The following is a 26,439-nucleotide window of genomic DNA, read 5'->3' on the forward strand; positions in this document are numbered from 1 at the left end:
CTTATTTCAGAAATTTTCATACATACATTTACATATACATTTGAACACAAATACAAGTGCATCATTATTGTCAAGACACAGTTTGATAATTAAACAAGACAATTTTTGTTTCTTCAGATGAGGTCATAATGTACAGTTCAAGTTAGCCTGGAATTCACTATCCTCCTTCCTCAGCCTCCCAATGACTAGGGTTGCTAGGATTACAAGCATTTACCAACAGGCTCAGCAATGACATACTATATGAACGTGTGTGTGTGTGTGTGTGTGTGTGTGTGTGTGTGTGTGTGTGTGTATGTGTGTGTGTGGTGTATGTGTGTGTGCATGTGTGCCGTGAAACCATAGGTTAACATCAGGTATCATCCTCTATCTTTTTCCATCTTACTTTTGAGACAGGACTTCTAATGGACCTGAATCTCACCACAACTAGACTAGCTGGCTAGAAAGCCCTGGGACATACCTGTGGTGGTATTGTGTTCCCCAAAATATTGTGCACCCTAATAACCTTATCTGGGGTCAAAGAACAGAACAGCCACTAGATACAGAGGCTAGAAAATGATGGCACTCACACATTTAATCCTAACATTCCAGAGGCAGAAATCCCTCTGGATCTCTGTGAGTTCAAGGCCACATTGGAAACAGCCAGGCATGGTGACACACGCTTTTAATCCCAAGAAGTGAGCATTTAATCTCAGGGAGTTAGGGCAGAAAGCAGAAAGATATATAAGGCGTGAAAACCAGAAACTAGAAGCATTTGGCTGGTTAAGCTTTTAGGCTTTGGAGCAGCAGTTCAGCTGAGATCCATTTGGATGAGGACACAGAGGCTTCCAGTCTGGGGAAACAGGATCAGCTGAGAAGTTGGCCTGTGAGGTAGCTATGGCTTGTTCTGCTTCTCTGACCTTCCAGCATTCTCCCCAATACCTGGCCTCAGGTTTGTTTTTATTAATAAGAACTTTTACGATTTGTGCTACAGCTACCTGTGTAACTGCTAAGTGATGGGGTTACAGGTTAGATCCTCATGTTTATGCAGCAAGCACTTTACCCACTGAGCTATCTCACCAGCCCATAACCACATACTTCTCATGCAAATACTACAAATATTGAAATGTTGTTTTATTGAACTTTGAGAAGAAATGTGGCATTTAACAGAAAACACCCATAATACTTAAATGGACTATCCACATTTTCCATGAATAAAAAGGTACTGGCTTATTAAAGTAGTCTTGCTAGAAAGATGTTACTACTTTAGGGATTTCAACAGGGGCTGAGGTGGAGCTCAGTTAGTAAACTGTTTGCCTAGGATCCCTAAGGCCCTGGGTTCCATCCATCCTCTGCATATATAAACTTGGGTATGACAACTAGTCAACATGTAGAGACTAAGAGACTGCAGAGTCCTCAGCACTCAATAGGACATCTATAGCACACCCCTCCCTCAAGTCATGGGGGTCACTGAAGAAGGGGGCAGAAAGGCTGTAAGAGCCACTGTGGGTGACTGACTCTAAGCAAAGACACAACAGGTATCACAACAGGGCAGTTGTGTGTGTAAAACTTACAGTAGTTATGACAGTATGCACAAGCTCAAATGTGACCAAATCTCAGCATGGAGGCAAGGAGGTGGGCAGACCCACACCAGCTAAGGAGCTAGTAGGATAAGGAAAACAGTTTTCTTGAAGGGTGTGACTCCTGGCGGGCAGATCAAGCTCCGGGCAGGCCAGGCCTCATACACAAGAACATTTGGGCAGCACAAATCACACAAAAATATATGAAGTTGGGTGGGTGGGTAGGGAGGTAGAGTGGATCTGGGAACAGTTGTGGAATGATGAATATACTGCATGAAATTCTCAAAGAATAAAAGAAAATTTTAAGAACTAGGCATTGGTATTGCACTTGAGGTCAAGGTTACATGAGACCTTGTCTCAATAAATTATTTAAATAAAGAGTTAAAACTGGCTATTCCTGATATGTAAAATTTCAAATGTCCTTTTAAAAATGATACCCATCACATACCTGCTTATTAAGCCTATTAATGGTTTCTCGAAGTAACTCTTCTGTAACCTTGGTCCTCCTGGATATCACCTCATCATGTTTACAAGAGTATCGCCAGGTAACATCAACTACCTGGAACCAATCACAGAACACAACTATTTAACAAAATCACACTGATCCTTCATTTTCTATAAATAGCTACAATACAACTCAGAAAAATATCACCCTTTGTTAGAATTTTAAAACCAGGGTTGAGGGTTTTGCTCAATAAAAAAAAAAAAAAATGCTGAGCATGGAGGATTATAACCATAATCCTGCACTTAGTAGACTGAGGCCGGAATGCAAGTTCAAGGCCAGCCTCAGCTGTCATAGTAAAACAACAAAAAGGAAAGACATTGAAGAGAATACGCTTTAATTTTTTTCAACAAAATACACTGATAAGTAAAAGGATCAAGTTTTCAGAATGTTCGGGTTTCAGTTTAAAGCTGATGCCACTGCAGAATTAAAAGAAGCAAACTTTGCCCTCATGATTGTATTATTCCACAGCTGATTTCGGACAGAAAGGACAAATGAGGGAAAATGTCCAATCTTCCCAGCACACTGTGCCAGAACAATTCATTATTTAGATGCTCAAAATAAATCTCAACAGAATTAACTCCAACTGGATCAGAGTTTTACATTAAGATATAAAACTAAAAATGTAAAAGCTCTGAAAAGAAAACAGGAGAAAATTATTGCCATGAGGCAGGCAAAACTTTCTTAGACACAACATGAAAAGCAAAATCTGTAAGAGACTATGCTAAACTGGATTTATGATTTTTTTCTCTTCAAATAATTTAGAACATACCAGGTCTTTGCAACATATTAATTCTAAAAAAAAAAAACCAAAACAAAACAAAACAACAAAAAAAAAAACCCTTACATAAGAATATAAAGAGAAACTTTCAAAACTCAGAAGAGAACAAAATACACAATGGAAAAATAGGCAAAGGAGGTGCAGGTTTGGAAAATGAACACCTAGCACAGGCTCCAACAAATTGTGCCATTAGGACAGCACACTGGGAAAGCACAGCTGTGCTCTTGCTGACAGGGCTAAATTTAAAAGTAAAGCCACACTCAACTTTGGCAAAGGTGTGGAGAAACTGGAAGTCTCATGTATTGCCGGTAAGAAAATAAAATACTTTGACAATGATCCAGCCATTCCACTCCTAGGCAGTAATCAAAGAGAAAAAAATGAGTATATACTTGAATGTTGGTAGCAGCTTAATTTAAAATAATAAAAACCCACCCAATGTCCATTTATAGGTACATGGATACAAACATCCCTTGGTACACCCACAACTGAAAACACTGATTACAAGGAGTTATGGCATATACAAGTGACGTATCAAACACAGCATACTACAAATGTATGTGACCTGCATATCAAACACACTGTAAATAATTTTATTCTTGGCGTGCTTTCTCTTATGTCCTACCTCGTCTTTGGAGAATGCTATGATATAGGAAAGCTTTTTGCCCCATCCTATTTCATAAAGGAGAGGCTTGTCACAGACATCCTCACACGCATCACAGTGCAGCCACCGCTGCTGAGAAGAAGAAAAGACTTCTGTCCAAACATGGTCTACTCATATGGGGCAAGAGAAAGAAAAGGGAAATAAAAGTTTATAAAACAAGAATGACTTCGGTAACTGTATGTAATGATTCTTAGAGCATTTTGTGACACACACAACTGTAGAATATTTATATTTAAATTCTGTAAAATGTACTCAGTTTAAGTCTTAACCAAAAATAATGTGTGCTGTAATTCTAAAGCCAGCAGAGCTTTCAGCAAAGCATCAAAACTTCCAGGCTTTGAAGTTTGGAATGAATGTGACTTCTGAAACTACAATCTCTCTTGGACCCAGAAGAAGGCCTAACAGGATATCTGATTATTTATGGTCTATATTTGGTTTTAAAATGGAGTCTCATCAATAGGTAAATGGATAGCCAGCCTGGCTTCAATCCTCCTGCCACAACCTCTGCTGAATGCTGGGACTACAGGCATGTGACACCATACCTGGCCTGAGGCTCTACATTTGATTCTGTGAGGAGACTATTAGTTGAAGGTTTCATCTGACTCTAAAATAATAAGGAAAATAAGGAAATAAGGAAAACCCTGAAATAGAGAAAGCAACTAGACATACAATCATTTTTACATGAAGACCAAGTCAAATAACCAAGGCTTTCTTCAGAGTGCCTGTGTAGACTGCAATACAGCCATGAAAACTACAGTCCCTTAACAAATGATCTCTATAGCACATTATCGCCTATGTTCCCATCCACAAAGAACAGGGCTACCACGAATGTCATGCTAAAAGATTATAAGGATAGAGTGCAGCTCCCAGGAATAGGGAAAACTGTGTTACAAAAATCTTATGGAGCGCTGTGAATGCCTGTGATGTTGGTACTGCTGTTACTTTACAGGAGGTGTGGAGGTCTGACTAGGAATGACCCCATAGACTCACGTGTGTGAATGCTTGGCCCATAGGGAGTGGCACTATTAGGAGGTGTGGCCTTGTTGGAGTAAGTGTGTCATTGTGGAGGTGGGCTTTGAGGTCTTATATGCTCAAGCTACACTTGTTGTGACTCTCAGTCTCCTTTTGTTACCTATGGGTCAAGATGTAGAACTCTCAGCACCTTCTTCAGCACCACATCTGCCTGCATACCACCATACTTCTCACCATGATGATAATAGACTAAACTTCTGAAACTGTTAAGCCAGCCCAAATTAAATGTTTTCTTTTATAAGAGTTGCTGTGGTCATGGCGTCTCTTCACAGAAATAGAAACTCAAACTAAGGCTGAAGCTAAATAGAAAACTTAGGCTGACATAAGAAAGACAAAAGGAGGGGCTTAAGTCTATAGTGCCCTTCTCCTATCTGGCTTCGCCTCTCTCCTACCGCATGCTGTACCTGTGTAATCCCACACATATCGAGCTTCAAACCCTAATGCACGGCAGCACAGCGTAAAACAATTGGCCCACTCGCCACAGCGTCCACATCTTGTTTCCAAAAGTTTCTCAGGGTTGTTATATCTGGTTTAAAAAACAACAAAGACAACAGCTGTGATTCATGATTAAAAGCCAATTTTTAAAGAATTTATATTACTTGTATTCTAAATATCAATTGTGATTCTTAGTTTCTTGTTTTAAAATACTGATTAAAGCACCTAGCCTATATAAGGTATTGTGCTAGTCTTTGTGAACCATGCTTAAATGGTGAAACTGTCTTCAGTGACTATAGTTCTAAGCAAGGGATGAACACAAATAATTTCACTAAATACAGTCAGCTTTAGTCTTAATTAAAAATGGGTGCTACCTAGTCAAAGAAGGGAAGCACACTGCTTAGCAGTGTCCACACATACCATCATGCTCAGGATTAGTAACGCAAGCCATGGAACAAAGCTAAGATAAAGGTGAATGGCTGGAGAGGGGAGTTTCCATCTTGAATGTTTTGAAAAATAAGATGTAGATGGTTTTCAAAAAACTGTGATTAAGACATTCAACAGTTCTCTTGCAAGAAAATGTTTAAAATGTAATTAGCTTTAAACACTACTCAACAGGTTTTAGCTTGGGGCAGGGGCAGGGATTTAGCTCAGTTGGTATGGTACTTGTCTAGCATAAATGAAGCCCCTGGTTTAATGCCCAGCACCAAATAAAGATGGCATGGTATTGTACAACTGCAATCCCAGCATTTAAGAGGAAGAAGGAGGAGGATTAGAAATTCAAAGTCATTTTTGGCTGCACACAGAGTTCAAGGCCAGTCTGTGCTATGTGAGAGACCCTATTTCAAAAAAAAAAGAAAAAAGAAAAGAGAAAAAAGAAAGAAAGAAAGGAAGGAAGGAAGGAAGGAAGGAAGGAAGGAAGGAAGAAAGAAAGAAAGAAAGAAAGAAAGAAAGAAAGAAAGAAAGAAAGAAAAGGAAAGGAAAGGAAAGGAAAGGAAAATCAAAACTAGGGCTGTGGGGATTAGGGTTTGGAGAGATGGCTCAACAGCTAAGAATACTTGCTGCATAAGCAAAAGGACCCAAGTCTGGACCCAGTATTCATGTAAGAAGCTGGGGTGACCACGCATACTTGAAACTCCAACGCTGTGGGTGACAGAGGCAGAAGGACATCTGAAGCTTGCTGGCTCCAGCCTAGCTCCAGTTCCCATGCTCTAGAGACCCCAGCTTAGGAGATGAGTGAACAGGACTTCTGACAGTCTCCTCTGGCTTTCACTGTGTCCCTGTGAACACACCTGTGCATATACACACCTCAATTACTCACCCCCATACAATGACTTAACTTAGTAGAAATTCCAGTTTTATTTTTACTAATGATTTTGATTAATTCTTTGGACACACTTAAAGATGCTCGCTAATTTACAAGTAAGATGTCTACAGCATTCTCCCGAAAGTTATTTAATCATAAAATTATCCTAAGAATGGAGGGCATGAGGAAGGCTCTGTCGCTGTGTGTCCAGTCCTCTAGCTGGACAGAAAGTCAGCCAGGCCTGGAGGAAAAGGAAGCAGTGCCCTGAATGAGCAGGCTCTCCAGTGACAAGTTCGTGGAGTGTACATTTTGATTAAGCACAGTTAAATGCCTTTAGAATTCTGTAACTGAGAAGAGATGTAAGTTTACATTAAGGCATAACAAAACATTCAAACACCCTGGCCTTGGGCCAAGTCAAATGGAAGAGATCAAGAGCTATAGTTCAACAGTGAAACATTGCACCACAAAACTAAGGCCCTGAGTTCTAGTTCTGACACTACAAAAACAAAACATGTTTATTATTCCAACACTGCATAAGCAATAGCTACAAGTAAAGCAGGAAAGTGGTTAGAAAACAAATAAACAAACTGCATAAATATGCTAGCCAACACCACTCCATACTATCAAATAAACAAACCGCATAAATATGCTAGCCAACACCACTCCATACTATTAAATCAAGTAAACAAACCGCATAAATATGCTAGCCAACACCACTCCATACTATTAAAAACAAATCAAAACAAAACAGGGAGATTTAACTATGTATGGTCCTGTAAAGAAGCTGTGTGAAAAAACAAAACAAAACAAAACAAAACAAACAAACTGGTTTTTGATAACCACTGGGGATTATATTCTTTTATGTATAATGTAGGGCTGATCCCAAATTAGGACAGAACTGAATCCTATAGTCCCAACAGAACAGGCTTTTTTATGTATGGGCAATGGAACTAAACTTCCTAAGTGTTGCCTATTAAGAAAATCTAACAAACCAGGCACTGGCAGTACATGCCTTTAATCTCAGCACTCGGGAGGCAGATCTCCATGAGTTCAAGGCCAGCCTGGTTTACAGAACGAGTTCCAGGATAGCCAGAGCTACACAAAGACCCTGTCTGGAAAAACAAACAAACAAACAAAAATTTATCAAGAGGCTTATTATAAGCTAAAGGTTGGGAAAAGTGAATTAAAAAATTTCAATTTCCCAAGTTTAAAATGGAGATAGTCAGGCTTAGTGGTACACATGTGTAATCTTGGCATGTAAGAGGATCACATTTGAGCTACACAGCACGACTCAGTCTCTGAAAACCAAACCAATCAACCAAACAAGAAAAACAAAACAAAAATGCGGAGATTGAGAGAGATAGGAAAGGTAGGGACAGGGAAAGTCCTCATTAAAACAAATTTCTGCCTTTATAAGTTACTTTTGCCTCCATGTCTAATGACTAAAGACAACACTGTACTCTTATAATGATCAATGGCATCACTGTTATTATTATTGTCACTGTATATCCCCATCCATAACACTTTCAGAACTTAAAATGCTATGAATACTTTAAGAAATTTATACCTTAGAATGAGAGTCAACAAACTTTGCATAAAAGGAGACAGTAAGGTCTGGAGATCAGCTCAGTTGGCAAAGTTCCTGCCTACCATGCACAAAGCTACTAGTTTAGTCCCTAGCACTGGGTAAACTGGGTACAGTGACACATGCCTGCAATCCTATCACTCTAAACAGAAGTTCTAGTTCAGCCTGGACTATACAAGATGCAGACACACAGGTATGATAGACAGAGAAGACAGAGAAAAGGAGACAGTGAATGTTTTGGCATGTCTTATGGTCATCAGCTCTCAACAACTCTCCTGTAGCTTGAAAACTGTCACAGTACCAGCTAAGTCAGTATACTGTGTTCTAACAAAACTAGAGAATGCAGATATGGCTGGGTCTAGTCTACTGGTCTTCAAGGGACACTAGCCCACTTGAACATGTGGCTCTGGCAGCCCTTGCCCTCCTTCCCCATTCCCTCTGCCTTTGCTTAAAAGCTATTAGCTTACATTCCTAAAGCTAGCCACCAAGGTCTATTCCTTTATTTGGCCACTTCCTCCGCCTAAGGCTGACTACCAAGGTCCAGCTATCAAAGTACTGAAATCCAGAAATCAAAAGTCCCCTTTGGCTCACCTAATTAACATGCCCAGTTAAAATTAAACCTCATCCTAACATGGGGTTTCCTCTTGTACCTTTATAAACTGCCATTTCCTATGTGACACATCTGTCTCCTTTCTATCCATAGGCAGTCTTTTGGTATTTCCTGCCACCCTTGGACAAATAACTTGTCCCTTCTCCTTTACTCCTTCCCTTTCACCCTTGTCCTCTACCTCCCGTGTTTGACTCTTACTCCCTGCCCTCTGTGGCAAATAATCTCCTTTGTCCTGAAAAGTTGGCCTTGGGGGTCCTGAGCCCATCCTTTTCTTTTTAAGTCTAGTCTGCAGACCTTTGTCCTAAAGAAATATCAAGTCCAGTGAAAATGGAGATGAAAAAGCTATTTCATAGTATCTAGGTTGAAAGACCCTCCAACCTCACTTGGTGGGCACCCACCTTGGGAACCTGTTGCTCCACTGGCATGCATCACAGTAATGGTCCTCCACATTGTTTGCACCCCACTTCAGCTCCTCATCATTGGGCAGCAAGGCTTCGTCTCTAGATCTAGTCTCTCCACCACATTTGCTGCACAAAATGTTATTCACCCAGCAGAAGAACTCCTCTTTAAACCAGTGCAGGAGCTCCAGTAGAAGGAAGTCCTCATCACTTACACTGGTACCTTGGAAGTTAGAAGAGAATCAGTTAATGTTTAAAGCTGACAAAATACAAAAACTCCTATATATTTTATGTTCAAATCGGGAGCAGAAACATATAGAAGTATAAGATGATAAAAGCTTTCACGAAGACCAATGTCAGATGTTGTGAACAGGTTTAACACATAGCAACCTTGTGACTTGACAGTCACAGCAGAGGGTGTGACCACTGCAGCCTCTGTGCTGTCTGTGCTGTTAGCAGAGCACGGTAGTGTCTCAAGGAACTAGGGTCAACTTGAAATCGACCCGTAAAATACCTATGAGATAGAAAAATATGGAGATTTTGAAAACATTTTAAAAAATGGCTACATTAGGGCTGGAGATACAGCCTCGTGGTGGAGCACCTGCTTGATATGTGCAGGTTACCATCAATACTGGCCATATTAAATTTGCTACTAAGTATATACACAGATAAACATGAAACAGTAAAAAAAAAATCACAGGTAGAAATCAAAATACTAGATATTTTAAACATCATGCTGCTAGCTTTTAAATAAAATTATTTTATGTGTACAGGTGTTTTACCTACATGTATGTCTGTGTACCAAGGCATGCCTGGTGCCCTTAGAAGCCAGAAAAGGCATCAGATCCCAGGGGACTGGGCTTACAGAACATTGTAGGTAGTAGGAATCAAGTCCAGGACCTCTGGAAGAGCAGACAATGCTCTCCAGCATCTTTATCCTTGTTTTGTTTTTTTGAGACACAGTTTCTCTGTGTAGTTTTGGTGCCTATCTTGGATCTCACTCTGTAGCCCAGGGTGGCCTCAAGCTCACAGGGATCCGAGTGCGCCACTGCCTCCCAGCTTTTTTCTTTTTAATCAGAGCTTCAACTGTGTAATAGAATTCACCCGTGGACATACATCCCAAAAGACATAAACACAAAACCTTATCTACAGTATACAAGACAGCCCCAGCAAGTAAGTATAACACAAAATATTTTGTCTAATTTATCAATAAAGGACCACCTCCTATCATATTTATTTTTAAAAATTACATTTACTCAGCTGGGCAGTGGTGGTGCATGCCTTTAATCCCAGCCCTTAGGAGGCAGAGGACAGATCTCTGAGCTCAAGGCCAGCCTGGTCTACACAGTGAGTTCCAGGACAGCTGGGCTACACAGAGAGAAAACAAACAAACAAAAGGAAACAAATTACACTTACTCATGTGTATGAGTGGTATATCTCAGTGCACCCATGTGAGAGTCAGAGGACACCTGTGGACATCGGTTCTCTCCTTCTACATTGGCCCTCAGAGATCATAATCAGCTTGTTATGACTAGTGGTAAGTGACTTAACTTCCTGAGTATCTTGCCAGCCCCTCCTATCACACTAAAGACCATGGCTTCTCTGGGAATCAGGGAGACACACACGAGGTCCTCCCCTCTGTGTGTGTGTATTTTACATGTATTTGCTTGTTTGGTGGGGTGAGTGGCACTGTATGCATATGGAGTTGAGAGGACTATTTTCAGGAGTTAGTTTTCTTCTCCTGCCATGTGGGTTCTGGGGACTAAAAAGTCATCAGGCTTGGAGGCAAACACCTTTACCCACCGTGCCATCTTGCACATTTAGTGTCTTGTTAGTAAAGAAATAAAAATATTTATGAAGAAAATACCTACTATAATGTTAAGATCTAATATATCTGATGTTAAAATATCACAGATGTCTGAAAGAGTATTCTTTAACAATACTAGGAGTGAAGATATCTAAAGGGATATCTGCAAATTTTTTAAAGTCATTTAAGCCCTTTATTAACAGGTATTTGCAATGTACTTACTCTTTTAAAATCAAGTAGTAAATTTACATTAAGTTCTTAAAAATCTCAACTTGTCTAGGTATGAAGTAACTTAAAATTTTTCAAAGGTGTATTAAAAAGCAAGACTGTAAAGGTAAAACATGCTGTCATTACTAGAAGAGGTCTTTACAGACACAATGAAGAGGTTGTTTGATGTACTTGGCTGTCAATGCCACTCCGTTACTGCTCCTTATAAAAGAGCTGGGACACTGCCACCGACTGTCCACAAGGTCTCCACACATCATAGTAAGGAGGAGAATAAGTAGAATGTGAGACCTTAGAGGTTACTCTACTTTACAGTGACTTAGGGCAGTCATCACAGAACACTACATTTCTCTATCTGCTTGCATTTCTCCAGTATGCCTGCCAGCACTGCTGTCTGCTTGTGTGAGCTAACTTCGGATACATTATACTTCTAAGTTTTAGTGCTAGGGATGGAACTCCAGGTCTCATGCATGCTAGGGAAACACTCTACCACTCAACCACATCCCAAAGCAAGTTGAACTTTTAAAAATGTATTTGTGTGTATGGAAAGACAGAACCAATGATAAAATGGACTATGATATACATGTACATGCATGTGACATACCTAACATTTCTTAATATATGTAACTGTTTATAAGTGGACCTGTATAGTTCAAACTCATGTTAGCCAAGGGTCAACTGTACTCTATTCTCTCATAGCTTTGTCTGGCATATTTCAAAAATTTAAAAGTATGGTAGGGGCACTTAAAGTTCAGCAATACATAGTGTTCCCTAATGGGAAAACTTGGTATTTTTAAAAACTGTTAATTCTCCCCAAATTAATTTGTAATTAGATAGAATCTCAATATCATAAAAATTTTTTTTCACAAAATTCTATGTACTAAATAATTTAACATGAAAAAGAAGATACACTAGATAGGCAACAGAGACTAGCAACTTAGCTCAGTCATGGACACTTGTCTGCAATGTTTAAGGCCCTGGGTTCACACTGCAAACAAGCAAACAAGCAAACAAAACAGCTAGTACATTTCTCATTAAGAACCATAATGGCATCAAGTGTTCACTGGCTGACAACTGTGTATCCAAAGACTACTCTCATTGGTAATGATGTGCATCTTTATTAAATATCCTTGTTTTTCTTGGTTTATATATAAAGGTTTTTTAAAGGTAAATTTGTTAACCAATTTTTAATAATTAAATATCACATTACTGTAAAAAATATCAACAAAACAAGAAAGAGTCCTGAAAGACAAATTTCTTTAGTCTTTTTGAGACAGGTCCTCTATATCGGTAAAAGAGTGTTTTTAAGTGAATAAAGGTATTAATAAAGTTGGCACTGCATGTGATAGTGCAAGCCTGTAATCCCAAGCATTCAGAAGGCAGAGGCAAGCAGCACTCCTGGCTAGCCCGGATACACAGGAAGACAGTACTTCAAAAATAAACAAAACAAAACAAAACAAAACAAAACACATAAAAACACCAAGACAAAAACGGGCATTTCAAGGAAATTCTAAGAGAATGGACTATCCATGAAGTTGAGACATGTAGCTACCTAGATAGCTGATATTGTTAATTCATTTATTTAAGAAGTCTGCCTGTCTCTAGAGTACTGCAAAAGTAGGAGTTACAAGATAGGATGTTTATAATTGGACTAGAGAAGGCCTTTGTGTGTGTGTGTGTGTGTGTGTGTGTGTGTGTGTGTGTGTGTGTGTGTGTGTACATGTGTGATGGCGCACAGTAGACGAGCTCAGGTGTTGACTCTTACCTTCCACACTGAGTCAGTGTTTCTTTGTCACTGTGTATCCCAGAATAGCTGGCCTGTGAGCTTCTGGGATTCCCCTGTCTCCATTCCCCATTTTCCTGTAGAGTGCAGATTACAGATATGTGCTACTACATCAGTCCTCTATGTGAATTCAGGGGGTTCAAACTCATGAATTCATTCTTGTGTGGCAAGGACTTTACTCCTGGGCTATCTGCCCAGCTTGGGAAGACTTTCTTAAAAGCAAGATAGAACCAATAATATAAAACCAGCAATAGGAAAGTAGGTCACATCAAATGTAAACTTCTAAACTGCAGAGGATAGAGCAAATGAAGGGACAAAGAACAACTGGGAGATAAAAGTCTAATGTGTCTAGCTGTGGTGATACTGTGTCCCCCCCATATATTGTGTACCCTAATAAACTTATCTGGGTTCAGAGAACAGAAGAGCCACTGGATAGACACAGAGGCCAGAAAATGGTAGCACATGCCTTTAATCCTAGCATTCTGGAGGCAGAGATCTATCAGGATCTCTGTGAGTTTATGGCCACACTGGAAACAGCCAGGCATGGTGACACACGCCTTTAATTCCAGGAAGTGATGGCAGGAGGCAGAAAGATATATAAGGTGTGAGGACCAGGAACTAGAGCTGGTTAAGCTTTTAAGCTTTTGAGCAGCAGTTCAGCTGAGATCCCTTCTGGACGAGGACTCAGAGGCTTCCAGTTTGGGGAAACAGGATCAGCTGAGAAGTTGGTGAGGTGAGGTTAGCTGTGGCTTGTTCTGCTTCTCTGATCTTTCACCTCAATATCTGGCTCCCAGGTTTTTTTGGTTTTACGAGAGCTTCAGTGGGTGGCATTACCATGAAGAAAAGTAGACAGCAGTGTCAGTGCCCATCCCTCAGGGAACTGTGGAGACTCAATAGATGTGTACTACAGCATTTAACAGACATCCCCAAAGTATCAAGGAGCTGAATACATGTGAGATCCATTTCCTATAACCCCACATGAATTAAGCTATTTTTACATAGAACTATTTGGAAGAACAAATTTTGCAAAACCATACCATACGGAAGGGGTAAGGACTGACTGGGAGAAAATCTTAACTTTTCCTGAATAACGTGGAAGTTTTCCAGCAGAACATTCATGACACAGTCACATTCAAAATAAACTGAGAAATATGAGAATTGTCAGCATCCTCCTCAGCCTTGTCTCTACCTATGACAGCGTTCTCACTAGAAAAAATCCAGAGCTAAGATGTGGTATAAAGTCAATCTGTCTAGCTTGCTGGAGGTTCTGGGTTCTATCCTCAGTCCTGGGGAATGCTATGGGGATGGGAGGGTAGATCATGTTACTAAAACTCTTCAATAGGTTTCTTATCTTTCAAAAATAGGAAAAACGAAAATAATACAGAAACTTAGTTTTACATCAAGAAATAATGAGCATCAGGGAAAAGACAGATTAAGGTTTAAAAAAAATTAATTCTCCTATTCTTGTTAAAAAAAAATAATGGCAACATGTTCAGTAATCACAGTATGTAGAAATGTGAAGTGAATGATAATACTATTGCCCTGGACAGAAGAAATAAAACCATTTCAAAAGGTGCTGCAGTATATGTGGATGAGTAGTATTTTGAAGACAGATTATTAAAAATATTTATTAGAAGTAGGGCAACCACTTTCCCTAAATTATAAAGTGCCCTAAAAAACATAGTATTGAACTATTGTTGTTGTTATTTTACTCTTTTTGGGGGGACCCACCACCCAGCTCCCAAATGAATCACACACGAAGGCCTATATTTATGAATGTATGGTCTTAGCTTGGCTTAGTTTCTAGCCAGCTTTCCTTAAATTATCCTGCCTATCTTTTGCCTCTGGGCTTTTCCCATTCTCTTACTTCTGTAAATCTTACTCTTACTCCATGGCTTGCTGTGTTGCTGGGTGGCTGGCCCCTGGAGTCGTCCTCCTGGGGCTGCTCGATCTTAGCTCACTCCTCCCAGTTTTTTCCTTCTATAAATACTCTCTGCCTGCCAGCCCTGCCTATCCTTTCCCCTAACCTATTGGTCAGTTCTTTATTAGACTATCAATTGTTTTAGACAGGCACAGTAACACAGCTTCACAGAATTAAACAAATGCAACGTAAACAAAAGAAACACACCTTAAAATAATATTCTACTACACTGAACAATAAGATTATTGGATAAAAATCAATTGTATATATAAAAAGGCAAAAACCCTATAGTTACAAAAAATTAACAACTAAAATCCTGACACCATTCATGTTAACAAATGATTATAAAGGTCAAAACCATTTTGGGGGTTGTTCAAATGTACTAACTCATTTATTCTTTAAATTATTCTTATTTCTAAATGAAGAAACTGACAGAGGTTTGCACAGTGTAAGTAGCAACCTGAGCTTATACAAATACAAACACAACTGTTAAATTATTCTGCGCCAATAAATACTATATAATAACAAAAGTGAACCTATGTTTAGGGATTAATTTTGCTAGATTCACTACAGCCAGACATAGTAAACCTGCCTGCAGTCCCCACACTTGGGAGGCAGAGGAAGTAAGATCATGAAGTCAGTGTCAGCCTGAGCTATACACTGAGACCCTATTTTACAAACTAAAGACAGTGATGTAGTTCCATGGTAGATCACTTGTCTAACATATGCAAGACACGTGGTTCAATCTGTAGCATAGTAAAAAGACAATATAAAACATAAAGTACCATTTAATATTTACTGTATAGTCCATAAAGTTCTACCTTACCCACCACCATTCATATACGAATATTAAAATAAAAATGCATATTCAAGTTAAAGTTATTTTTAAGAGAAATGTTAAATAAACATTTGTTCAAGGAAGATGTACAAATGCTCTTAAAAGATGTTAGACATTATTGGAAAGGCAAACCAAAACTAAAATGAGATGCTATCTCACCTCTATTAACACAGTTATTATAGAAGTAAATATAATTATATATTTATATAATATATAGATGTAGTAAAGTATACACACACACACACACACACACACACACACACACACACACATATATATATATATTAGTTGCTGGTAAAGACAAACTGAAATCTTGTACATTGCTGATAGGAAGGCAAAATGGTACAGCCACTGAGAAAAAGTTTGGTAATTCCTCAAGACAAAATTAGAATTAGAATATTAGCATTCTTGGGTTAAAACACCAAATCATTCAAACCTGGTTTAAATCCACTAACAGATGACTAGACAGGCAAGACATGGATGTTTACACAACAGAAGACAATTCTGTAGTATGTTTTAACACAAATTAGTCCTAGGGAAATTACACTAAACCAAATAAGCTAACCACAAAATATTTCAATGCAACAGAGCAGTCAAAATCTGAGCCAGAGTAGAGCAGTGATTGCCGGTAGCTGGGGGTAGGGAAGGGCAGAATATAACCATTTAATGGGTAGACTTTCCATTTTATGTGACAAAAAGAAAGGAGGGTAATGAAGGTTATGTGACAACATAAAGTACTAAATAGCAAGGAACTGCATGATTAAAAGGGTAGGATGGGAAGTTTTCTACATCACTGTTACCACAGTATAATTTTTAAAAAGCAAAGATGTGTCTATCATTATATTAAAAAATCTATATATGTATCAGTTATCTATTTACAGTGTACACACATAGCTAAAGGCACTACTATTTAGCAATGATGCACAATTAGCAACAAACCATTATGGAAGCCACTACCTTTATCTAACTTTCTAGCTTTGAATAACTTTTCTTGAGATTTTCTTTTTAGTTCACTGACTGGGATACACGTCAATGCTTTCTCCTGAAGGACAGGATTTTCATAGAGCTGCACATGCTGAATATTGGACTGAAGAACTTTTAAGAAGGTTGAATCACCAACAACCTAAGAAGAAAAAAACATTAAAATTAGCTTTTTTGCAATGCTACAAAAATAGTATAATAAAACCACTGTGGTTCTATGATTTCATAGATACTATATGGAGTCAACAAAAAACAATTAGATGGATACCTTTATAATATTAGTATTAAGAGATAAGCTACATTTGTGTCAGTCTATTTTCCACTCTGTATACACTGCTGAGGACATACATTCGCTGTTGAATTCGAGGTCATATGTTCTGATCAAGACAGTGCTCTAAGCAACACATTGATAACCCTTTCAACTATAAACCCTTGTAACATATAGCATTACAAAAGAGACATGACTTTATGAGATCAAGAATGTCAATACGTATCTAAGAGGAAAGGCATATGCATGGGCTAAGGAAAGAACATAAAACAGCAGTATGCCCACCTGCCAAAGTGTTGACAGAAAGTGGAGAAAAAGTTTCCAAAATTACTGTGTGAGGAGCCAGAGAACTAGAACGCAGGGAAGGAAGTGGTTGGGCAGAGTCTGCAGGTAGACAGTGCTTCTCCCTGCTTGTAATCTCATCACCAAAGAAGCCTGCCTCTTGCAGTAGCAGTACATGCTTAGAGTCCCCAAAGACAGGTTAGTCATCAAGTCTGCACCAGGTGCCTCCAGCATACCCAAGGTTGCCTGTCTTGCCCTCACTACAGATGCTGGAAGAAAATGCAGATGGCAGGCTCCTAGGCTCTGCCAGGTGTGGAGGGGCCTGTAAAACTGGCATGAGCTACGAGGGAAAACAATGTGTTATAATTAGTCCCAGAAAAGCAAATCATACAGTAACAATGGAAAACACAGTAGAGTCCGAAAAGAAGCATGTCTTCCAAGACCAGAGTACATATCATATAGATACTCCTCCAATGGGGTTATAGTCTGGAAAACCTATCACAAGTTGACAGTATCCTGAGTGAAAAAGCATTTAGTCCCCCTATTGCACCACAGCTTAGTGACACGGTACTCTGTGGCCCTCAGGATGCTGAGGCTGGTGGAGCTGCAGCTGACTGCCCTTGTCTATTATTGCTACAGTGTCTGCTTTGCATCTCTAGTCCAGGAAAACACTGAACTCACTTAAATTTCATGGGTGGTTTCTGCTGGATGTGTACTGCATTTCTTTCATACCACTGCAAAGTAGAAAACTCAAGGCAAATTTGTAAGTTGAACACTGTAATGTGGGAAACATCTTATTCAAAAGGCTCTAGTACAGATCTTAGGAATAAAAATTTAAATATTGAAATAAAGGCGGCACTGGTATAATCAAACAACAGAATAAATGTATCAAAGAAAGATCAGAAGACTAAGTAAGACATTTTCTAAGAGTAAGGTGTTAAAAAAAAAACCAGACACTCAAATCAGAAAGTTTCTAAATCTAGGAGAAAATTCTAGAAAAGAATACAAGCAATAGAAAAAAGAAACATCTCAAAGAAATAAAAGGAGCAAATTTCACACAGCTGAAGAACCAGGATGGATGGAAAACAAAGTGAAATAGACTACAACACTGCATAGCAGCAGGTAAAAAACCACAATCCTAAAGGCCTTTAAACCGTGAGGAAAATTAAATATGTATGGGCGGGGGGGGGGAGAGTCTGGCATCGGAATCTTACTGAAAACACATGAAGCCCATGATTTGACATTCTGGTGAAAAATGTGTAGGTACATGGACTTTATACCCAACCAAACTAATCATGTAGAAGGCAAAATTAACATACTTTATAAAATATCACAACACAGAAAGCATTAATCAGGAAGCAGGTGCTACTTAACAAGATCCTTCCTCCAAAATAACGGGAGAAAGAAAAAAATCCCAAGTGCAATCATAATAAATGTGACTGGATCAGCAAATCCTCACCAAATATAGTATGCCAGGCATTGTATTAAGCACTAGGATATGTGCACAAGAAACAGCAGTCAAGCCCAATGGCACAGGCCTGCATCCCAACTACTGCAGAGGTTCAGGTCAGAGAACTGTTAGGTTCAAGGCCAGCCTGGACAACTAAGGGAGACTCTGTCTCAAAAAATTTAAAAGACAAAGAGAGAGTTGGGGACATAGAGTTCAGTGGTATAGGCATGCATGAGGCCTAGGTATAATCTTCAGTATTACAAGAAAGAAAAAAGGGAGGGAGGAAAAGGAAGATGACAAGGAGGAGGAAAGATAAGAGAAAGGAAAAATAAAGGTAGAAAAGAAAAAAAGAATCATATATTCACAGATCCACCACAGTGAATCAATAAATATCTATCAGTGAATGAATTAGACCCTGGAAAAATTAAGACTGACGCAAAGAAGGCCACTGCCCTTGAAGATCAAGTAGCTTATGGGCATACAGGAACCCGGTGATGTTACTGATTGTCTATTTACTAGGATACTAGGAATATATAAGTTAAACAATTTATTCTTCAGTACCAAAGAAGGCTGGAGATGTAGCTCAGTTGATACAGTGCTTGTCTAGCATCTATCAAACTGGGTGTAGTGATATACATCTGTAATCTCAGTACTCAAGAAGACAAGGAGTTCAAGGCAATCCTTGGCGACATAGTGACTTTTAGGTCAGCATGGGATATATAAAAACCCTATCCAAAAAAAGTATGATGGAGTTATAAATCACATATAAAGAATGAAATGAGGTTTTACAACTAAGGTTCTAAAATAAGACCTTCCTGAAGATATGATTTTTTTGGTAAGATGTGAAGTTAAGCTTGGCAAAGGGGAATGGAAAATGGTCACTCCAGTTGGAAGATAATAGTTAACTTTATCAGTTGGACACAACCTAGACTCACCTAGGATATGTCTCAATGAGGGACTGTCTACATTGGGGTGGTCTTTGATTAAACTGATATGTGGAGATTCAGCCCACTGTGGACAGCACTAGGCAGAGAATACCAGGAATGATCTGTGGGTTCTCCCATGAGTAGCTAGATTAGCTGCTGAACCACTTGCAATAAGAAATGGCCTCAGACATGACAAAGGAGCAGTGAGTGATCAAGTGAAAACAAGCTGAGGAAGTCCCTCCAGCCAGGTATGGTGTCGCAGACCTATAGCAGCAGCACCGGGAGGTGGAGGCAGGGGCTCACTGAATTCAGTGCTATTCTTGGCTACACAGTGAGTTCCAAGGCCAGCCTGGGATACACAGGAGCCTGTCTGAAACCAAACAAACAAATGAAAGCTGAGTAAATACAGCAGAGCAGGGGCTCTCGATCTTAGAACAGCCTGTAATAGGGAAAATAGGTTGCCAGGGACCAAACTGTCCAAGTGGTCCCAAAGTGGGCTAACTGCAGGCACCAATGGCCCGCTGGGAAGTAAATGCTGGAACTACCATTCTTTTTAGTACAAAATACAAATCAATAAACTTAAAATATGGTTTAACATTTGGACTAAAAGTGGCTCCCTCATGAACTGCAGAAACTCCCCAGAGGAGAAGGAAATGGCAGAAAGTAGAAGGGTGGCATGTTTCTCCTCCCTGTATCTATGATGTGTTTCAGAGTTTTAAATGCTCCTGGCTAAGTGCATTTGTAGGTACGGAGCTTTTTGGTTTTGGTTTTGGAAGACAGGGTCTCTCTGTGTAACTCTAGCTGTACTAGAACTTGACCTGTAAACTGGGCTGGCCTCGGACTCAGAGATTCGCTTGCCTCTGCCTCCTGAGTTCATCCCTGGATTAATGATATTACAAAGAACTATGGGTATTAAAGCTAATACATGTAGACAAGAAAAAAAATGAGAAGGCCAGAACATTTCTAGCATGGACTCCTTCACTTCTTCACATATTTATTCACTAGGAAAAGCTGCATTATAATGTAATAACAAAAATCATGACACCTAACAAAGTTACTCCCCAAATTAAAAATTATTAGTACTATGTAAAATGTAGGCCTATGTGCATAATTAGAAAATATAGTGTTAACAATTTTTAGAATTAAATGAGTTCCTCTTTGTATTGTTGCATAATATACACAGTACAATATTCATGAATGAAACAAAGAAATAAAATATATTTTGAATATGTGTTCATAATATCTTATTGATGGCACATAATTAAAGGATGGAGATGTATAAGACAAGTGTATGAGAAATGAAGAGACAGTGGTGAGGATGGGGAAGAAGTAGCAAGAAATCCAGGCCATACAGGACCCAAGAGAAAACTGTGTGCTGACTTGTTTTAAAACAGTTTAGAGGAAAGGTTTCTAAACAATTGCTTGTTACAAATCTTCGGAGATGCATTTGTGATGACAGTGCAACATGGGAGAGAATGGTCTTAGAGAAAGGTATAAATGCCACCAAGAAGCCCTCCTGAGGAAAGAGATCGGAGGTGTCTTTTAGAATATTATTTTAAGGTGTGTTACTTTTGTTTATGTTGCATTTGACTAACTCTGTGAAACTGTGTTATTTTGCCTGTCTAAAACACCTGATGGTCTAATAAAGAACTGAACAGTCAATAACAAGGCAGGAGAAAGGATAGGCGGGGCTGGCAGGCAGAGAGAATATATAGAAGGAGAAATCTGGGAGGAGAAAAGAGAAGTAGCTAGAGAAGGAGGAAGACATCAGGGGCCAGCCACCCAGCTACATAGCAAGCCACAGAGTAAGAGTTACAGAAGAGAATGGGAAAAGCCAAGAGGTAAAAGGTAGATGGGATACTTTAAGGAAAGCTGGCTAGAAACAAGCCAAGCTAAGGCTGGACATTTACAAGTAAGACTAAGTCTCTGTATGTGATTCATTTGGGATCTTGGTGGTGGGTCTTCCAAAAGAAAAAAAAAAGCCAACAACACAGGTGGGCCCTGTGTCTGAGACCAGCATGTCTGAGGAAACAGGATCTCAGTTAACAGGTGTATTCAACAGCTCAGAAGAAAGCAGATACAGGGTTTTAAGAAATGAAGTGGTAGGAAAGTCAACATAGAGAACATGCTGATTAATATAAAACAGAAATTGTTATAAGGCAAAATTGATGTAAAAACAAAACTCTCCATTTATTTGAAAGAATTCTTATTAAAATGATGCACTAAAGTGGTGTCTTTCTGTTGAATGCAGTTTTCATTTAGTGAGAGGGTTAAGAACTCATTTAGAGTATTTTTATTTTCAATTTATTCCCTTTCTATCTGGAAATTACCTCATTTGTTGTAGTTTTAATGGCATTCAAATGATCTTGAACAATAAGGTTTATTTTCTTGCCTTATTTTGTTACATATTCATTGGTCCAAGGAGGGAGGCTTAAGCCACGAAAATAGAAGGCTGTTGATTGCAGAGCAATTATGGCAGCTGGGTAACCAGGGACTATTGCTACACAAGGCAGCAGCTAATTGCCTGACAGAGAAAGGTTATTTGGAGTATAAGTGGAAGTTTAAAATATGAAATCTGTTTGAGACCAAAAAGGCTTTTTTTTCCCACTATTCATACTTCCAATTATTTTAGCTTCTGATATGAGATATTTAAGACTGTTTGTAAGAAAGTACAAAGCTCATGATTCTGTCAAATCAATGATGCTGGATGAGCATGCTCACTACTCTAGCAAACAGTCAATGATCTCCAAGTCTACCAGCTCTTTTCCACTTTTAATATCATCCTTTATATTTGTGACTTCTAAATGTGGAGTCTATTTTTAAGCATGAGCATTCTATTTAATAATAAATTTTATGTAACATTTTTAATTCATTTTGGAATTCAATAAACATTTCTTACAAAAAATAACTTTTTCTATAGTGTAAACTGTATGTTGTCACCATAAAGATCATGAACCGTGGGGCAGTGGTGGCACACGCCTGTAATCCCAGGACTTGGGAGGCAGAGGCAGGTGGATCTCTGTGAGTTCGAGGCCAGCCTAGTCTACAGAGCTAGTCCAGGACAGGCTCCAAAGCTACAGAGAAACCCTGTCTCGAAAAACAAAAAAAAACAAAAACAAAAACAAAACAAAACAAAAAAAACAAAAACATGAACTAAGAGATGTAAATAATATATCACCCACAATTTTACCACTTACAGAAAATTATGGTTAAGATATGTGTGTAAGTTTTCCAGACTTTAAAATTTCATCCTTTCTTCAATATGAAGAATTAAATTAATAATTTTCAATATGAAAATTTTAAGTGTTACACACACATAATTTATAGTGTTCAGGTTTACCAGTCTCAGTTTACCTTTCTTCTCCATCTAATAATGGTCTAGATATCAAACAGACCCACAACTTTTTTTGTTGTTTGCTTTGTTTTGTCTTTGGCAGGGTCTGCCTATGTAGCCCAGGGTATCTTGGAACTTATGATCCTCAGCCTTCTTCTGAATGCTAGGATTAATGTCCTGTCCCACCACACTCATGATAATCACTAGAAAAAAAAAAAAAGAAGTGTGTGTGTGTGTGTGTGTGTGTGTGTGTGTGCGCGCGCGCGCGTGTGCATGCACGCGCGCATGCAGGTGTGTGTACATGAGTGATGGTGCCTGTGGAGGTCAGAAATGGTTGCTGGATCCCACAAAGCTGGAGTTATGGATGGCTGTGGGCCACCTGAGGTGGGTGCTAGGATCCTCTGCAAGAACAATACATGCTTTTAACTACTGAGCCATCTTCCAGGTCCCAGCTTCACCATTTTAATAGAGACCAAGTGTTTTAACATAAGGATGTATCATAATTTAAACAATCCCCTACTTAAGGATGTAAAGTTATGTTTGACCTTTAAGAGTGACAGATTAGCAAACAAGATACAGTACACTGAAATTTTTACAGATCTCTTCTCTTATTAAATAGATTCAGACTAAGAAGTTGCCTAATTGTTGGTTCTTAACACAAATAAATTTAAAAATTAACTAGCCCAGAGAGTCTATGCTCAGTAGTATAGCATCTGTCTACCACTTGAGAAGCCTTGGTTGTCAACTCATAACACTGTAAAAAGGATAAATGTGTATAGGTGATTATTTTATCATTACTGTAATATTATTTAATAATTTCAATGAAATAATCAAAAATGATGATTATTATTTAAAAAATATATCCTTATACAAAACAGGCAGTAATTTCTAATAGTAAAGAATTTATGAAGAGTTCTTAACAATTTTATGTGCATCTTGACTTAAACTTTAAAAACTTACTTTATATAGCTAAAGAAATAGTTACAGAGTTTATTAGAATTTATTTAGGTTTGGTTTGTTTTTTTTTTTTTTTTTTTTCAAGACAGGGTTTCACTGTGTATCCCTGGCTGTCCTGAAACTCATTCTGTAGACCAGCTGGCCTTGAACACACAGAGATCCACTTGTCTCTGCCTCCCAAGTGCTGGGATTAAAGGTGTGCACACCACTGCCCAGCAGTTAATTTTTTTTAAAGTATGTCTCTTATTCCTTGACATCAGTTCATTATAAATTTCAATTGGTATTATCACTCAAATTGATGATAGTAAAAATAATTGCTAAGTTCTCCTACAGAATAAAAATTGATGATTAAAAGTTTAAATGAAATGATTTTTTAAAGCCAAATATAGTCCAGGGACCAGAGAGATAGCTGAGTGTTAAAAGTGCTTATTGATCTTGCAGAGAACCTGGGTTCAGTTTTCAGCACCTACAGGGCAAATCACAGTTGCCTGTAACACTAGCTTCAGGAGATCTGAATCCCTCTTCTGGCTTCTCTGGCCCATGTATGCATGTAGAGAACATACACTCATGCAGGCTCACATATACAAAAATAAGTAAGTAAGTCTTTTTTTTTTTTTTTTTTTGAGCTGAGGATCGAACCCAGGGCCTTGCGCTTGGTAGGCAAGCGCTCTACCACTGAGCTAAATCCCCAACCCTAAATCTTATTTTTAAAAGTGTATTCCAGATGTATGTCTATAATCTCAACACTTAGGATGTGGGAACAGAAAGTACAAAGTTCAAGGTCACTCTCAACTACATACCAAGTCTGAGGTCAAGCAGGGTTACAAGAAAAAAAAGTATATTATAGTAATTCATGGACAACCAAGAGCTGTTCATAAAAACAACAACAACAAAAAGAACCAAGGAGGAGTTGATAAATACTATCCCACTAATAGCATACATCTCTAAAATTTTTGTTGGTAATAATGACACTCTATTTGGACTGACAGCATCTTAAAACGGTCACTATGCCTTACATTTTCCTGAACTGCAAGGTTAGGAACCAACCATGATTCAGAAAGCAGGAAGAGTTTCCTAAGCTACAGCACTAATGAAATACTTATAAGGTTCAGGAATATATATAAGTATTTTCAACCTTTTTTGTAAGACTGGTTAGCACTAGGCATTTTAAACTTTTAACACTGTAATTAAACAAAAGGTAGCAAGGAATCTCAAAAAGATACATTCTAGCACTGTAATTAGAATGCTTCAAAGCCATTAGAAATCAAAGAAAGGTGGTAAGTGAGGCCCCAATTCTGTATCAGTGTATCTAGAAACGGACACAGAACTAAGGTGTCATGGATGGGCTACTTACACACATGGAGGGGATGAGTCCATTGGAGGGTTTTAAAGTTTATTCTTATTTTACTCCTTAATTTTTACATGATTGGTATATGAAATATTAGTATTGAAATAGTATAGAAGCATATAATCTAGAAATAGGCAACCACTGGATCATGCAGTCAACATTCTATTACAGGTAAAACACACTCAAAAATGAACATAGAGGCCAGGCAAGGTAGCCTATGCCTACAACTGCAGCTCGTTGTGGGTGGAGGTGGAAGGAAAGGGAGTTTAAGGCCAATCTGGGCTGAAGTGAGGCCTTGTCTCGAAAGAAAGAAAGAAAGAAAGAAAGAAAGGAAGGAAGAAAGAGAGGGAGAGAGAGAGCGTGCGCACGAGCGAGCAGACAGAAACCACTGCTGTAAGGAATGGAGGCCTGAGTTACTAATCTGTCAGTCAGGCAGTTCTACTTCTCTGAGACTGACAACTTTGTACTGAAGATGTGAAACTTTACATAAAGAATCATTGTTTCACTGGGCGGTGGTGGCGCATGTCTTTAATCCCAGCACTCGGGAGGCAGGGGCAGGCGGATCTCTGTGAGTTCAAGGCCAGCCTGGGCTACAGAGCTAGTCCAGGACAGGCTCCAAAGCTACACAGAGAAACCATCTGGAAAAGCCAAAAAGGAAAAAAAAAAATCATCGTTTCTAAAAGCAAACCCAGGGAAGCTCCAGAGTTTACACATGCTAACTCCTGGTACTGTCAATCTGACAGGTACATTTCTAAGAACCATCATAAGCACTGGCTGGGTTTATTACTATAAACCAATGAAATGTGTGAGGCTACTGAAAAGGGAAACAAGTACTTTAAAGACTTACAGGTTTCGTAAGTCAAAGGAGACACAAATGAGTGTGTGTCTTTCACACATAAAAAACAGTCAGGACAATACTCAATACAGGTCACAAGAAAAGGACAGAACACATCTATCTGTGTCTTAGCTGGCCAGAACCTATCACCTTTATTCTTTATTTTCAAAGGGGCAGTGTGGGCTTTCCAGGATGAGACAGAAAAGACTCTCAATCTCTTGACAACCAAGGAAAGAAGAGCTCAAAGAATCCAGAATTAGCTAATCTGAGAAGATGATGGGTGGATTTAAGAATTGATTATGTAAAGTTCTCTATATAGAGGACAGAGACAAGGTATTCCACTAAAATTACAATATGTAGACATGAATTTAACTGGTTACTAATAAAATAACTGTAGAAATATCACATAAAATTTCTGACAGTGAAAATTGGGAATATTTAATAACCTTCATCAAAAGGAATTTCTGCAAACCAAGCAACAAAAACAATTTCCTATTGTTACAGAATATTGTTGTCCTCTAGGCATGACATGGCCACTGCCATCTCAAAGTCATAGCCGCTGTGATGATCAGCCCTCAGGAGACCTTCACAAGACTGGGCCAGTCCCTCATAGAAGGA

The 26,439-nt window shown here is 38.8% G+C and overlaps 1 protein-coding gene across 2 annotated transcripts in view; it reads right to left on the reverse strand.

Annotated features, from left to right (window-relative positions):
* Ngly1 (N-glycanase 1) overlaps positions 1–26,439 on the reverse strand; it is a 58,785-nt gene that overhangs the window by 16,609 nt on the left and 15,737 nt on the right. For both annotated transcript variants that reach the window (XM_036199030.1, XM_036199031.1), the window contains exons 4-8: positions 16,398–16,563; positions 8,867–9,089; positions 4,937–5,058; positions 3,462–3,607; positions 2,005–2,115 (exon numbers count right to left, since the gene is read on the reverse strand). In XM_036199030.1, the coding sequence (XP_036054923.1) occupies positions 2,005–2,115; positions 3,462–3,607; positions 4,937–5,058; positions 8,867–9,089; positions 16,398–16,563 (768 nt within the window). The remainder of the gene's footprint in view (positions 1–2,004; positions 2,116–3,461; positions 3,608–4,936; positions 5,059–8,866; positions 9,090–16,397; positions 16,564–26,439) is intronic.

This window comes from Onychomys torridus, chromosome 9 (assembly GCF_903995425.1).
Source record: "Onychomys torridus chromosome 9, mOncTor1.1, whole genome shotgun sequence".
NCBI classification, from domain to species: domain Eukaryota; kingdom Metazoa; phylum Chordata; class Mammalia; order Rodentia; family Cricetidae; genus Onychomys; species Onychomys torridus.